At 48.3% G+C, this 17295-nt stretch overlaps 1 protein-coding gene across 1 annotated transcript in view; it reads left to right on the top strand.

Moving 5' to 3' along the window:
* Positions 1 to 1387: 1387 nt before the first annotated feature.
* Positions 1388 to 17295, top strand: part of VAT1L (vesicle amine transport 1 like) — a gene marked incomplete at both ends in the record, with an annotated part of 151262 nt that continues 135354 nt past the window's right edge. Inside the window, one exon of the mRNA XM_079723869.1 lies at positions 1388 to 1614. Coding sequence (XP_079579995.1) covers positions 1388 to 1614 — 227 coding nt within the window. The remainder of the gene's footprint in view (positions 1615 to 17295) is intronic.

Raw genomic sequence — 17295 nt, 5'->3', positions numbered from 1 at the left:
TGAGAGTGAACTAAGAATTAACACAAGGAGGTGGGACATACATTCCAGGCTTGGAGACAACAGCGGGTAGGAGGGAACCTAATACTCTTTTTGAGGAATAGAAGGCCAGGGCATTGAAGCAGAGAGGCCGAGGGAGAAGAGGCACTGACACTATTCGTTGTGTCCTGTCTATTTGCTGACTGTGTCCTCCCTGCCTCGCACTCTGAGAATGAGCTCCTCAAAGGTAAGGACCGTGAGTTATCGAAAGTCATGTCCAGCCCAGCAATTAGAACAATGCAAATAAACAAAATTAATGTACCCATTTTATGGATGAGGAAGCAGAGGCTTGAAAGACTGAATGAGTCATCCAAGATCCCAAGGCTGGCTGTGGTTGCACAGTAACTAGAATATACACCTATCACTCCTCAACTGCATCTTTCCTTAAACTGCTGTAAGGCAATCCCCCATTTTTTTTCCTTAAAAAAAAAAAATCTAAGATTTTCCCGTGAGCTCTTTTTCAAAGGCCTCGATAACAAAAGACAAAAAGCCAGTTATTGCTGCGCGTGCACACACACATACGTGTGTGTGTGTGTGTGTGTGTGTACATGACTGTGTTGCGGAGGGGTGCACACTGATCTGATCTTCTGGGGGGGAGGTCAAATCAAGTACAGGACCGCTTTCTGGTACTGAATTCTTTTTGGAGCCTCTTTAACGGCCCCAAATGGTGCGGGTAGTGAGAATTAGCCATCTGAAGATGCTCCTGGCGATGCCGTAGAGAGCATCCGCGATAACCCTGGAGGTCCTGAGTGCGAAGACCCTGGATTTGGACTCCTCGGGGCAGCGAGAGGGATTTCTAGTTTCCAGCTTCCAGAACCTCTCCTCTCTTCTAGCTGGGACTGATGGTTTGGGAAAAAGCACCATTTCCAGTCTATCCCGCCCGCCCCCTCATGTCGCTGGGAGAGGAGGCAACCTTGGGGCGGGGAGGCATCCTCCAGACCCAGACATTCATCTCTGTCCATTTCAAGGCGCCCAGCCTGCGCCGTATATAACGAAGTATTGCGCCCACAGCGGAGGGCAAGGCGTCCTCTCTGCATGTTTAACTCATGAGTTTGGGGCAAATCTGGACTCTGGGTCTACGATCAAGAGCTTGATTTGACACTGGTTGAGAAACTGGAGTTGAGGCTTTGATCGGGCAGGGAAGAGCGGTGGGGAGCGAGGTGGGGCGGACAGGGGCGCGGCTCTTGGGAGGATTACGGCGGAGGCTGTGGACCGCGGCGCTGCTCGCAGAGGCTGCAGCCATTGCACCGCTGAGCATCCCACATTCAACAGGAGGAACCCGCGGGAGAGGAGCCCCGAGCCCCCCGCGCCTTAGCCGCTGCAGCCCGTGCGCCCCGCGCCCGCGCGCGCCATGGCCAAGGAAGGCGTGGAGAAGGCGGAGGAGACGGAGCAAATGATCGAGAAGGAGGCAGTCAAGGAGCCGGCGGAGGGCGGCGGCGGCTCTCACCGCCTCGGGGACGCCCAGGAGATGCGCGCCGTGGTGCTGGCCGGCTTCGGGGGGCTCAACAAGCTGCGGGTCACCAGGAAGGCCATGCCCGAGCCGCAGGACGGCGAGGTCAAGATCCGCGTCAAAGCCTGGTCCAGTATCCGCGCCTTTCTCTCTTTTTCTCTCTTTGCGCGCTCAGTGCTCCGGGGAGCAGGTGGGGGGAGAGCCTCCGTGGACACCCCCCTCCGCGCCCTCACCCGGGTCTCAGAGCCTCCCCGAGGCCCTGGGCCAGCTGATGCTGGGGAGGATGCTGAGAGGCGGCCCTCGCCCTCCCCAAGCCGGATCTGGGGGTGACCGGAGGAGCCTGTGAGAGGGGAAGGGTCGATGTGGCGCCCCGCGCTCAGGGTCTGGAAGATTGCGCCGCGGAAGCTCTCCGTGGGGTAGGACAGCTCAGCTGCCAGGAGAGGGGGTTTGACGACAACATGCTTAAAAAATAACCGTCGGCTTACTGTGTACGAGCTTTCGTTTTTTAGAGTTTTATGTGAGCGATCTTATTTAATACTTCCTGGGACCCAGTGAGTTAGGTACCATCATTGTCCCCCATTACAGGTGCGGCAACCAGGGCTCGGAGAGTGATTTGCCCAAGATCATTCGGCCGCCACTAAGTGGCATGGCCAGGATTTGATACTGGATCTTTTCAGTCTCTGTGCTATTGTCCTGGTGGGGCTGGGGACGGAGTGCGGGGCTGGGGAAATGCGTCCTTCCTCCTCACCGCTGCACACTCCCGTCCTTGTGGTCTGATACGGGGAGAGGAACTGGGAAGCATCCTAGGTACCCAGCATCTAAGCCCCGTGAGGGGTGAGGCCAAGACTGCTACTTCATCACCCCTCTTTCCCCACAAGCATCTTCTGTGTTTCTCTGAAGAGGGATGACACAAACAAACAAAACAACGGAATCTTCTCCTAACTCCCGCTGCCGTCTCAGGAGGAGCTCAGCAATCTGAGTACCCGTCTAGTCCCCACTCCTCCCCAGGGAACTTCAGACTGCCGCCTCCCTCCTCCCTTCCCCCTCCCCCGCCGCCCCCCTCCTCCCTTCCCCCTCCCCCGCCGCCCCCCTCCTCCCTTCCCCCTCCCCCGCCGCCCCCCTCCTCCCCTCCCCTCCCCCCACCCCCCCCACCCCCCCCGAACCGGTTGGGATTCCTCCTGGAGTGTTTAAGCCTCTCTTGTGCTGTTACTATATGGTCATTTCCTTGGAATTCTGGGGAGGGAGGGCTCACCCGAGGGTTCACTGGACCACCACTCTTGAGTTGTCCACGCAGCAGCGTGGGAAGCTTTTCAGGGTAAGTTGCTGTTAGCACGGTGAGATGGGCCCATCCCTTCCCATCGCGGTTTTTTAAAGCCCCCAAGAGACACTGCTCCCTAAAAGCAGCAGCCAGCTCACCGGTTCCCAGGTTAGACCCCCAAACTCAGAATCTGGGAACAATCTAGAGTCAAGAAAAAGGCAAAGGAGCTTCCCCTCCCCTCTGCCGCTTTGAGAGCAGACGCAGGTTTCATTCGCCAGACTGGAAGGAGGCTGGAGAGAGGCGGTCGCTGCTCTCTGGCTCACTCATCACATATGGGGCTGGTCATGTTTGACTCTAAACACAGGGGCCTCTCCCTGGGAAATTCAGGGCAGGGGACAAGGCTCTGGCCAACTGGGGGATCCTATACAGTTCTATTCTGTTAACTCTTGCTGAACCAAGCTGGCTGATCCCAGAAGGCAGAGCTTACCTCTGCCCTGCTCACCAATAAATTCCCAGTGCCCAGCGCAGAGCTTGGCACCCAGTATATCCTGAATAAGCTCTTGCTGAGTGACTAAGTTACTGCGGGATGAATAGATGGAGGAAAGACGCCTGGAGGGGGATTGTTGAGTCATTATTTTTCTTCACTTGCTGGTGGAAGAATGTCTATCTAGTAACATTAAAACGGTGTATTGATAACTCTCCTTCCTAAACCACCTATCAAAAATACTGTGTGTGTGTGTGTGTGTGTGTAATTTATGACCCTCCATTCAAATTGAGGACTGGGTTCTAGGACTCTTTGTCAGAGTGTATTTTCAGAGAGTGAAAATGTTGAAGCTACTTTTTAAGAGAAAAGATTGTCATCTGCAGGGCAAATAGGTCTGGGTTCTCCAGCCTTTTGCTTACTGCATAAATGCTGAGAGGATCTGAAGCATTTGGAAATAATAACTGTCAAGATGAAGGCCGGGAGATTGATTTTCAAAGCCAGACACTGAAGCCTGTTTTTCACTGGAGCCGTACACACACACACACACACACACACACACACACACACACACACACACACACACACACACACACACACACACACACACACACACACACACACACACACACACACACACACACACACACACTGGAATCACTGCATATCCCCCACCCCAGTTGTTCAGAAAGCTAGCTAGCCATGGGGGATGAGGGGGCGGATTTGGGATACAGTATTGCAAAGGCCCAGATTGAGTTTCATTTCCCCAAGCTGGAAGCAGAGATAATCGGTTTTGCAAGGGGGGACTGGAATCTGTGAGGATTGCCTGCTGGGCCCTTCTTTGTCCACTAGGTTAGGATTGGCTGGCCAAAGATGCCCATTGATTGTAAGTTTAGCCTTGGAGCCAGGATGACTCATTCTGTAGTTTTATGAATCAGCTGATTGCCTCCTGGATGAAGGCTTCCCTCTTATCTGTTCTCCCTCTCTCTCTCTCATTCTCTATTTTTTTTTTTTTTTTTGTGGTACGCGGGCCTCTCACTGTTGTGTCCTCTCCCGTTGCGGAGCACAGGCTCCGGACGCACAGGCTCAGCGGCCATGGCTCACGGGCCCAGCCGCTCCGCGGCATGTGGGATCTTCCCGGACCGGGACACGAACCTGTGTCCCCTGCATCGGCAGGCGGACTCTCAACCACTGCGCCACCAGGGAAGCCCCTCATTCTCTATTTCTAATGTAAACCTTTTATCATCAAATAGGATATGCTTTTTGCTAGAGAATAAAGCCTAGTTTATCTGAACTAGTGGTATTCAGACCTGGAATGAGGGTCCAAGTTGGTTACTGTATAAATTTTATGGAAATGGAAGGGAAGAGGCTGGGGGAAATACATATTTTATCTCATTTACCTGTCTCATCTGTGGTCTAACGCAGCAGGTATTATGGTAGAGCAAACTGAGGCCTGGAGATGTTTGGTAATTTGCTAAAACATCACACAGGTAGTAGAGATAGGATTTGAATCCTGGTTTGTTTCTCCTTAAAGCTCTGCTGTTTTCCTTTTATTCTATTTTGTCTCCCTCTGTGGAAAAGCCACAAGATATGTAATTTACTTCTCCGGACCTTTGGCACATAAGCTTGCTTTCTTTCTTTTCTTCAGTGAATATGGCTCCTTTGATCTGTTTATGTCTGGCTTAAGGAAACATTCTCTGGCCATTCCCAGAGTAATACAGCTTTCCCCCCAAAGTGGAGGCTTGATGGTCAAACGCAGCTGAGAAAGAACCACTGCGGGGTGTGCAGGGTGGGAGGGATAGCCCAGTCTTCCATCTAAATTGTTGCCAGAGCATCAACTTTAATGGGGAATCTGTTTCATCTACCGTTCAGTGAACAATTTACACAGCAAGCGATTTAACTGGCCGAGGGGAAAAAGTGCCTGGCCTTTGGAGAAAGATGTATCCCTGTAACCTCGGTGAGCATCTCTCTTAACTTCTCCAAGATTTTTGTGCCTCAGCTGCAAAATGGGGATACTGAAATGAACATCATGGTGTTGAGAGGATCAGATGCAGGAAAGAGGCCCAAAGCTGGCACTAAGTAAACGGTAGTTGTTGTGACTGTTGTCATACCTATGCCTGTACGACATACTTCCTGGAGACTTGATGACTTGGAGATGTATAATATAGGCAGTGTTATATCACATCTGCTTAGTGATGAAGAGTGAGACCTTCCTAGACATGAGTCCCAGCTCAGCCACCTGCTAACTGGCTATCCTAGGACTGGTCCCCTGGAGGCAGAGCCTGGGACAGGGATGCTTTTTGAAGTGGCTGATGTAAGAGGTGCTCTCGGGAGACTGGGAGCAAGGGAAGCAGGATGGGGCTGGGGAAGTAGCCAAGCAAGAGCTGGGTCTCAGCTGGACCCCACCACGGGTTCTGGAGCATGAGTTGTACCATAGAGTCAATCTGACCTTGTAGCAATGGGGGAAGCCTTCTGGGCCACGCACCCCCCAGCCCCTGTCATCAGTCGGTTCTGGGCTCTGGGCTGCTTTCCAAGGGGGGACGTGGAGCCTCTGTTCCCCGTGGAAGAGGGGACGGGGACTGCTCTGAGCTCTGAGCAGCCAGCTCTCCCAGCAGCCGGAGGATGGGTGCACTGCCCAGTAAAAGGGATCTGAGTGGGGCACAACCAGCGCCCTCTACACTGGTTGACCTTGACCGCGTCGCCTACTGCTCTAAACTTCAGCTTCCTGCTCTATAAAATGGAGATAATAATAGCACCTCCCTTCAGAGTGCTGTAAGGGGGTTTCTGCTGAGTCACATTGAGCCCACGGTGCATCAGGACCTTTATGGTGATGCGTGGCACAGAGCAAGGGATCAATGAATGCTAGACATTATTATTATTACTATAAACTATTATTCTTGGTTTCCATAGATACCTTTTATAGTCTACCATTCAGACCAGCACTCTTTGGAGAGTGAAAGAACACTGCTAGTAATTACTCTGGGATAGCGGGGACAAACTGGAACCGTTCTAGGCAAACCAGGGATTGTGGTCTCCCCCGCCCTGCCCCCCCGCAGGTGTTAAGGGTCTGATCTATGCCTTTGCTGCCAGCAGTCTTGTAACAGTGGAGGTTCTTTTGGACAGGAGCTGGTGGGATTTGAGGCTGAGGGTCTCCAGACTGGGCTGCAGGAATGTATTTAAGTGGCCATTAAGAAGCTGGTCTGTTTTGTGGCTCAAATTGGCTTGTGGTGGAAAGGCACTAATGGACTGGGGACATTTATTTTCCCAGACTGATTTACAGCAAGAGGCCACATGAAACTGCTGGAATGAGACCAACTGGATGAAAAATAGTTGCAGCCATCAGCCAATGGCTCCATTGGCTGATCTGAAAATGGGCCGAGGGCAGGCCACGCTAGAGGAAAGCCAACAGATTGGTAGGATCCTAATATATCATGAGGGTAAAGTGCACTGGAGACGGGGAGGGAACTCATATCTATTGGGCACTTGTTAGGAGCCAGCAACTGAACTGCCTGCTATACACTCTTTGTTTCATTTCATCCTAATGGCAACTCAGCAAGGTCAATGTTACGATCTCCATTTTAACAATGGGGAAACTGACATTCAGAGACAAGTTAAGATCACAAACTCTTAAGTGGATGAGCAGTATAAAAATCCAAGTCTGTCTTGTTCCTGGACTCTTTACATGTGGGAGTCTGATTATCAGAGAGACGCAGTGACAAAGGCACAGTGGACAGAGAGACAATGAAAGACCAAGAGACAGAGAGAGGCAGACAGACACAAAGACCAGAATCGGAACTACAGAGAAAGAACCATGGATGCATTTGACTGATTTGAAGTATAGCTGATAAGACTCAAAATTGCATGGTGCCATCTTGTCTCCCAAACTGGCCATTGTGCTTCTGAACCACATTCACTTTCTGTCCATTTCTGTGGTCTGGGATGCTTTTGGGACCCACCTAGGATCACACTGCTACGGCTGTTGACCCAGAACACCCATGCTGATTCGATATAATCATCACTCAAGACACTGAGTTCCTTCCTCTGCCCCTGTGGCCTCCATTGGGCTATGGCTACATTGGCAACTTGAGTGCAGGATGTTACCAAACCACACAGCATTAAAGTGTCCCTGACAAGGCCAATCCAATGAAATACGGCCAATATGATCTTCCCTGAGTTTATTCAAATAAACAAATGGAGTGTATGAGGTTAAGTGACACAGATGTTTGTAAAACTGAGAAATTGCTTGGAGGGTCTCAAGACCCGAGCCAGGAGCCAGCATGGCACAGAGACTGGAATAAAGTGTTCTGAGTCACCTGTGTTGGATGGGGCCATGAGGACTTGATAGGAAAGGATGACTCTGCTGAGTCACACTGAGCCCCGTTTGGTGACGAGAAGGTAGAGATGCTGCTTCTGGGGTCTTTCTTATTCATCGAAGTTTGCGTTTTCCCATTATCTGTGTCCTCCCTGGAGAGGGCTGGTGATGGTGGCAATGTTTGCTCTTGATCCAATAATGGAATGGACTTTCTGTCTCCCCAGCAATTCGAGGAAGAAAGGAAGCCCAGAATCAGTGTGTCTTCTATTTCATTCAAAAAGGAAATGTAGACCATGTTATAGGACATCTGACATAGAGCAGGTTCCCATAAACAGCAGCCTGATCTTAATTAGACAGAAGCCAATGACAGTGGCTCATGATGGGCAAAGGGAGTGATGACTGATACTCAAGCTCACTCTACCCTCCACCGGCAGCATCTTTGTAGCAATAAAGCCTATCATCCTCGTCATTTTTCATCTGCCGCTCACCCATGAGTTTATCATCTTTACTTGCTAAGGAAAAGGGACTCTGAGATGAAGTGTAAAGAGTGAGAAGCTACAACAGATCTGAGTTCTTACCCTAACCCTACCTCACCCATGGCTGTGTGACGGTAGGCAGACAGCACTTTCACCTTGTCCGTATCCTCACGTTGGTAATAACACCCTCTTTTTGGTATTGTTATGAAGACTGGCTGAGAGGCTGTGAAAGTCCTCACTGCTCCTTGCACATAGTGGGCACTCAGTAAAAGTTATTTTCCTTCCTCTGTTACCGGGGCTGCAAAAGACAGAACTGGGACATGATGACCCCATCCTCCCATTCCCTGTCCTGATAATCTCCCACCAAACTACGTGGGCAGCAGGGAGTAGGGTGCTGGCTTTTGAGTCTTATGCCCAGGGTTGTGAATGGATTTGGACTGAATGTATTGCTACCCTAACACCAGCTCTGCGCGCACTCATTTGGGGGTAGCAGCACAGATTTCTCTGATAGCTGGGTGTGCAAAACAGCCCAGCCTCTGGAGTTTGGTTCACACTCATCCAGAAGAACCCAAAATCCCACGACCTTTGGGCAAATCACTGACATTCAGCGCCAACAACAAAGCTCACCCAGACATGGGAAATAGCGCCCCCGTGACCCCAAGTTGCTGCCACTTCTTATTCTTCATAGGGATCTTTTTTGGCATCTTGGCATTTGTCAGAAGAAAACGTTTAATTAGAAACAAGAAGACGCTCTTCCTAGGAAAGGGCAGTGGGCGTGTAATCTCAAATTAGTTTAATTCCTCCATGTGTGATCTCACACAGAACATCGGTTGGAGCCATGGTATTAAAATGAGTAAATGTAATGTTTGAAGACCCAAGAGACAAAACAGATGCTCCAGTGAAAGGGGCTGTTTCATCTTTAAATGTGATATTTTCTTTCTTTTTTTTTTTTTTACGGTACGTGGGCCTCTCACTGTTGTGGTCTCTCCCATTGCGGAGCACAGGCTCCGGACGCGCAGGCTCAGCGGCCATGGCTCACGGGCCTAGCCGCTCCGCGGCATGTGGGATCTTCCCGGACCGGGGCATGAACCCGTGTCCCCTGCATCAGCAGGCGGATTCTCAACCACTACGCCACGAGGGAATCCCGTGATATTTTCTTGATGACAGCCTGCAGTGAGCTTCTGTCCTCAATCTCCTTCCGTCAGTGACCCTTGATCTCTCAGCCTAAGCCTCTTCCCCAGCACTGTCCTGGGGGCAGGAACATGCGAGTCAGTGGTTCCCCAAACAGAAACCCCTTGGCAAGTTAAAGCACTGGGTTCTCTTACTCCTGACTTCTCCAAACACCTGTAGTCCCCAGAGCCCATTGCAGGGTAATTATCTTCTGTGAGAAGAATGATAATGATTCATTTCTTGGGCTGGCACTGACTAAACACCCAAACTGGATGGGAGGCAGGATGCTTTTGGTTATAAAAGAGTTAATGTTTGAAGTGAAGCAGATGTGGATTCAAGTCCTGAATCTGATCATTTTAGCAATCTCTATAAACTTGGGAAAATGACTTACTCATTTGAAACCTCAGTTTGCTTATCTGTAATGTTGGTATAATTATAGTCCTTATGGGATAATTTTGTGTGTGTCAGGATCAAAAGAGAGATCATGTCTAAAGTATATAGCAATAATGTTGGCATATTTAATATTTGTTGAATGAATGAAGTCCTTGTCGTATAGTGTATGTTTAATATATATTAATAGTGTGGTAAGGAGGAGGTGCAAAAAAATAGGACATTAGAAAGTCCCTCCATGTGTCATAAAGTTTTCTGAATGGAGTCCCTATTCAGATTCCACATGTCTTCCCCAAAGGGTACAAGACCCTAACATCAAAAGTAGCCTGGACAGGGCTTCCCTGGTGACGCAGTGGTTGGGAGTCCGCCTGCTGATGCAGGGGACACAGGTTTGTGCCCTGGTCCGGGAGGTTCCCACATGCTGCAGAGCGGCTGGGCCTGTGGACCATGGCCACCGAGCCTGCGCGTCCGGAGCCTGTGCTCCACAATGGGAGAGGCCACAACAGTGAGAGGCACACATACAGCAAAAAAAAAAAAAAAAAAAAAGTAGCCTGGACAGAATGTGCCACCATGGCATGACGTAAACAAGAAGATCCAGATGAATTCCTGAAGGAACAAGAGAGGAAATGGAACCACAATGTATCGTGCTCCTGCTGTGTTCCAGAAGCTGGGCCAAGCTTAGGGATCTTCAAAAAGAAGACAAGTCGCTTTTGCTCTGACCTCTCTTTCCTTCATTTCAGCCTTGGTGACTGTCATGATGAACTTGTCCCCGGGCTTCTAGGCGCTCCCCTTTCCTTCCATCTTTTATCTTCTCTCTCCTCGTCTGTTAGCTTCACGTGCTCCTACTGCAATGAGCTGCCTTCTTGAGACTTGGAAAGATGGCGGCCTTTCACCCCAGCTGCCTTCTGCAAGTTTAGCAAGCCCCACTGCAAAGAGAACTTTCTTCTCCTGATTTTCATATATCAAGGAAGGAATCTGATTGGCCCTTCATGAATCACATACCAGCCCCTGGATGTCCCTCTCTCTGTTTGGCCCAAGGGAGTGTGGTGATTGGCCACATTTGTGCCCCATTCTGTTCTATTCTGACCTAGAAGAATGGAGCCTCATGATTGAGAGCCCCACCAGGAGCTCATGAAGCGTGTGTGTGTGTGTGTGTGTGTGTGTGTGTGTGTGTGTGTTCGGGGTGGGAGTGGGGTAGATACTCTAAATGGAATGGAGGGCAGTTATCAGACGGCGCAGGTAAGAGACACACTGGACTGATCAAAATGGCCGTCATCATGGGGGACAGGAGATGCTTCTTCACCCAGGAAAAGTGAAGAATCCAGCAGGGGACTGGAGAAGGCAGCTCCATTCCCTGTCTTGGGACTTTACATCTCTCAGCACCAAGTTACTGAATCGTATTAAATAACATATATAATATTTTCAACTTTGAGGCCCATCATCTTTTAAATCTCTGGTCGTCTTGGACATTCCGGAAACTCTCTCTGTTCTCATTTAAGTGATGAACACCAAGCCTGGGGCTTGGGTAACAGTAGGCGCTCAATCAGTGTTTGGGGGAATGAGTGAATATATTGGGTTGGCCCAAAAGTTCGTTCGGGTTTTTCCGTACCATCTTATGGCAAAGCCCAAACAAACTGTTTGGCCAGCCCAATGTTACCGACTTTCCCCAAATTGTTAGTGTACGTTTTGGCAGAAGCGGCAGTGTCACTTGTAAATGTGACGGTCCTCATACAAACAGTGGCCCGTCCACGCTAGAGTGCCTTCAGCCTCCCCTCTGCCATCTCAGCTTTCTCTGACAGAAGTCTACATCTCTCCAGCACGCGGGTCTTTGAGTGGGGACTTGAAAGAATACCAAAGGAGCTATGTTTTTGGAGAGTTTTACTTCTCCTTGACACAGTCTGTTCTCTTGAAACTAGAGATCACTTTAAAAAAAAAAAAAATTTTATTTATTTATTTTTGGCTGCGTTGGGTCTTCGTTGCTGCGCACGGGCCTTCTCTAGTTGCGGTGAGCAGGGTCTACTCTTCGTTGCGGTGCGCGGGCTTCTCATTGCGGTGGCTTCTCTTGTGGCGGAGCATGGGCTCTAGGCACGCGGGCTTCAGTAGTTGTGGCACACGGGCTCAGTAGTTGTGGTGCACGGGCTTAGTTGCTCTGCGGCATGTGGGATCTTCCCAGATCAGAGCTCGAACCCGTGTCCCTTGCATTGGCAGGCGGATTCTCAACCACTGCACCACCAGGGAAGCCCCTAGAGATCACTTTTTTTTTTTTTTTTTTTTTTTTGCGGTACGCGGGCGTCTCACTGTTGTGGCCTCTCCCGTTGCAGAGCACAAGCTCTGGACGCGCAGGCTCAGCGGCCATGGCTCACGGGCCCAGCTGCTCTGCGGCATGTGGGATCTTCCCGGACCGGGGCACGAACCCATGTCCCCTGCATCGGCAGGCGGACTCTCAACCACTGCGCCACCAGGGAAGCCCTAGAGATCACTTTTTGAACCCTCTAATAACTACGTTCCCGAGGCTGGGAAATGTGGGCCTCTGACTTCTCAAGATGCTCTGTAATTTCCTCCATATTGCCGTGCGGCTCCATCGGGGACCGGAGGCTAGGGCTCTTGGAGAGAACCCGGTGTGCTGCTTCTGATGATGGTTATTCCAAGAGCACTTGAACTCAAGTGTTCCTGCGATGCTTGTACACCTGGAGGTGCCAGGCCCTGCCAGCCTGGGTGTTCAAACAATATTTCTAAACTAAACATATGGTGGTAATCCCTTGTGTAAGATACACACACATCAAATCATGTTGTATACCTTAAATTAATACAGTGTGTCAATTACAGCTCAGTAAAACTGGAAAGTAAATGAATAAATATTTCAAGCTATTGGGGGAAAAAAAGCCCCTTTTAAAACAGTATGTCCATGACTCTGTTCCTACCTTCCTTTGTGGGTGTCAGGCCCCCCACCTTCAATACTTCCCAGATAGTTGCAAGGGTTTCTTAGGGGTTGTAGCTTGGATGCTCAGAAGCACAGTTCTGGCTCCCCATTGACTGTGACCCTCGCCTGCGGCTCTGTGCTCCCCATAGACCAAAGCCACCCAGCATGTTTCCCCATTTCTTCTCCAACCCAGGTGGAGCCTGGCCCTCTGCTTAGGCTGTGGTCCCCTTTCCACCCAATGCAGGTTATAAAGCAGCATATGCTACCTTCTGTATTATTCCTCCTCCTGTTTGGAGCTTATAATAATGACACTCTTGTCATTAATCATTTATCATCATAATTATCATAATGACCTTTACTGAGTGATTTCTGTGTGCGATGGGCACCACATTAAGGGTTCTTTAGAAATTTCTATGATACCAAACATTTTCCAGATGAAGGGAAAGGACCAGAGAAATAAGGGAACTTGCTGAAGATCACACATCTCATAAGACAAAGAGAGCTGGGATTTCAGCCCGGGTTTGCTGAAATCAAACTTCACTCCCACTCTTCACTGCTCAGTCCTAGACACAAGCCCCTGAAGTTGAAGGGCAATGTGAGTTGGACCAAACACCACATTCAGAGTCAAACCTTCCTCTTGCATTGCCACAGGCTTCTTCATCTAGGCTTCTGTTCTCCAACTCAGATTACCCTTAGGATGAGTTTTTCTCTTTCCCCCAGAAGGCTTATCTGCTCTTCAGCCAAATAGATACATAGTGGGGCTCAGACACTCTAAATTCTGCAGTAAACTCTGATGAAACTTTCAAACTGCACTCTACAAAGCCTCCTCTCCTTCCTCCCAATGCAGACATACCTGCTTCTTAAAATAGACAATCCATCAAGTAACAGACTTAAATAAAAAATAAACAGATCCCTGTCTAAGATCAGAAAGAATGGCTTTTCATTTATCTATGCTACACAGAGTGCAATCAGCTAATGGGGAGCTATTAAACCCACTGCTCCTATGATTGGTCTGAATGATTTCGTAATTGGATTCTCTGTATCCTCCAGCTAAACTGAATGAAACTGTTCCAACTGGGGACCCTGTAATAAACTCTTGACTCAACGTTTCTGCAGCCAGAACCCAGGATGCGTAATGCAGCTAGAAACGTGCCCACCTTCCCAAAGACAGCCCTTTCTGCTTTCAGATCCTGGAGAACGTTTCTGTCTGACCGCAGAGGGGACGTCCCACGCCCCTGGGACTGCTCCTTCGTAGGAAGTAAAGAGCAAAGGCAGCTCGCACCCTCTCTACCCACTGAGTCCACAGCTCTGCCCTCAGCCAACAGCGTTTATGGGACACGTGACTTCTTTTTGCTCTCTCAACATTTTTTGTTCCTTTTCCTATTCTTTCTTCCTTTTGTATCCTAGATTTAGCTGGCATGATTCACCCTTGAATAGAAACCCAGTTTCCAATATAACTGAGAAGCACTGTCAAATTCTGTTGAGTCCTTCAGAAAACACCAAAGCTGGATCCATCCGTGCCATGGAGAAAAACTTCTCGAAAACCTTCTCTTCCCGTTTAGATCCCCTCACGGCCTCCTGCCCCCTCCAGACTCTCTCCCTGTGCTCTTGAAACTCTCCCAGATGCTCAACCCCTGCCCTTGCTATCTCTCGTCTTTTGCATCTATCTTTGCTCACCTTTCACATCTATTCTTTTATCTTCCAGGATAAATATTTGCTCTTCCCAAAGCACATCAATCAAGCAGGTCTTTGTTCTTCTCGGCTTTCCCTTTGGCTTTCCCTTTGCTACACAAGGCTGCCAACCAATAATTCCCTCTAGCAGAAGGAAGGAAAGAGCTTGAATCACTCCTCGGTGTTTTCCTACTTACACCTTCAGTGGAGGAATCATCGTTGGCAAGGCTAGAATATACCCTGGGCTAAGCAGAGAACGTGGAAAAAATGGATTTTAAGGCAAACTCTCTGCCTTGGAATTGCGCACAGTCCATGAGGAGGACAGCAGGGTAGTTAGTGACTGTGCTACTGCCTCCTTCTTAGGCTAATTAATTTTTTTAATTGAAGTAGAGTTGATTTACAACGTTGTGTTAGCTTCTGATGTACAGCAACGTGATTCAGTTTTACATATACATATTATTTTTCATTCTTTTCCTTTACGGTTTATTACAGGATATTGAATATAGTTCCCTGAGCTATACAGCAGGACCTTGTTATTTATCTATTTCATATATAGTCGTTTGCATCTGCTAATTCCAAACTCCTAATTTATCCCTCCCCTACCCCCTTTCCTCTTTGGTAACCACAAGTCTGTTCTCTATGTCTGTGAGTCTGTTTCTGTTTCGTTAATAAGTTCATCTGTGTCATGTTTTAGATTCCACATATAAGTGATATCATATGGTATTTGTCTTTCTCTTTCTGACTTCACTTAGTATGATAATCTCTAGTTGCATCCATGTTGCTGCAAATGGCATTATTTCATTCTTTTTTATTGCTGAGTATTATTCCATGGTATATATGTACCACATCTTCTTCATCCATTCATCTGTCGATGGACATTTAGGTTGCTTCCAAGTCTTGGCTATTGTAAATAGTGCTGCTATGAATATTGGGGTGCATGTATCTTTTTGAATTTGAGTTTTCATCTTTTCTGGGTACATGCCCAGGAGTGGGATTGCTGGATCATATGGTAACTCTATTTTTAGTTTTTTAAGGAACCTCCAGACTGTTCTCCATAGTGGCTGCACCAATTTACATTCCCACCAACAGTTTAGGAGGGTTCCCTTTTCTCCACACCCTCTCCAGCATTTGCTATTTGTAGACTTTTTAACAATAGCCCTTCTGACTGCTGTGAGGTGGTACCTCATGGTAGGTTTGATTCACATTTCTCTAATAAAGGCTAATTAAATTTAAATACTAATTAAGTAAAATTAAAAGTTCAGTTCCTCAACCACACTAGCCACACTTCAAGTGTTCAGTAACCACACATGGCTAGTGGCTGCCATATTGGACAGAGCAGATACAGAACATTTCCATCACTGCAGAATATTCTTTGGACAATGTTGCTCTAGTCTACCTTATTCGTTTTCCCATTGAAACAACTGTTTCAGGAAGCATAGTTTTTATCAGCAGCAATGACTTAGGAGATAGCTGTCATGTTATAGCAAAAATGGACTGTTTCTCTGTGGGAGTCCTGCCCCTCTGGGGCTCCAGTGAGAAGTCAAGCAGTAAGCGCTTTGCACTGTCTCATAATGCTTTCTCCCCTCATGGAGAGGTGGGATGAGGCTGGAGAGCTTGGGAGAATGGAAGCAAAGGGCGCAGCCATGCCTAAGTGACACTTAGCTGTGGAACGTCCATGACTCCTGCAAAGTGAGTTAGTAACTGCCCTCCCTGCACTAATTGTGACCCGTATCCCACTGCCTGTTAGGGAATTGTCATACTGTGAAGTCATTTATTTCGTTGATCTCTGAACTCTTGGGACCCAGAGGTGTCATTGTCACTGTTGTAACATTAGCCCTGAGCCAAGTCCCAAATCATGGAAGGTCTGATGAATTTAAATTAAGTTAGTTTGAATGTTCTACACAACCAGTCACTGCCAGGCACCTGTTTGAAGTCGATGACTCTGTCAACATCTAACCTGAACCACAGAGATTTTAACCTTTTCAAGAACCTTCTTAGGAATAAATACCTGCTGTGTCCCCAGGAGAGGCTGAGAGTAAATAAATAACTCCAGGTCCAGAAATCAAGGGGTCAGTCTTGGCATCAAGGACAGCTTGTTTTGGACCCATTCATGCCATGCTTTTCTGTTGCTGTTGAAAATGGCTCTTGATATTTAGATTCTCAGTGTACCTCCTTGGTCATTTTGTTCCATGTTTGAAATACTACTGATGTGTTCTGAATACTAATGTGGACGTATGATCGGAATATATTTCTTGTCTCTGAGGAACAACAGACCTGTACAACTATAGCTCAATCTGTATTGCCCTCACAATTCAGGTCCTATGTTGCAGATAAAGGGATCTGGGCTGGGCAACAACAGCATTATTTACTTAATAAGTAAAGTGGTAGGTTATGAAAAACATCAGATGTGTCAGAGAACTTCATGTTTCACATCTAAAAATAATGGTTAAACAAGGTAAGTAGGATCGCGTGGAGGCAGACACGAAGGAGGCCGCTGTCGGGGGCCATGGCCAGTGACGGGCAGAAGGGGGTCTGAGCGTCCATAACACACTCTTTTTTTTTTTTTTTCTTATCTTCTTTATATTTTATTCTCTCTGGGGACGGAAGGAAAATGGTGTACTTGTAACCAGAAAGTTTTCTGGTTTTTTTGTGGAGGTTTTTTTTTTTTATTTATTTTTTTTATTATTATTATTTTTTTTGCGGTACGCGGGCCTCTGACTGTTGTGGCCTCTCCCGTTGCAGAGCACAGGCTCCGGACGCGCAGGCTCAGCGGCCATGGCTCACGGGCCCAGCCTCTCCGCAGCATGTGGGATCTTCCCAGACAGGACACGAACCCGTGTCCCCTGCATCGGCAGGCGGACTCTCAACCACTGTGCCACCAGGGAAGCCCTGTGGAGGTTTTTGTTGCTCTTGTTGGTTGGTTGGTTGGTTTTTAAGTAGAGGGATGAGATTTTTAAACCAGGAGGTTCATTTTAGAATTCGGGCTCTTAACTCTATCCCATGCTGTGTTTTAGCATCAAACATGACAGGCTGTTTAGAAAATGTGGTGGAGTCGAACATTTCTGAGTTGAAAATTTCTCTCCTGTCTCTTTCGCTTACATGTCATTTCAAATTATTTAGTCAATTTGAAT

The sequence above is a fragment of the Hyperoodon ampullatus genome (assembly GCF_949752795.1).
Source record: "Hyperoodon ampullatus genome assembly, chromosome: 18".
Taxonomy (NCBI): domain Eukaryota; kingdom Metazoa; phylum Chordata; class Mammalia; order Artiodactyla; family Ziphiidae; genus Hyperoodon; species Hyperoodon ampullatus.
The sequence above is the reverse complement of the archived record's forward strand: the minus strand, read 5'-3'. Positions and strand labels throughout refer to the sequence as shown.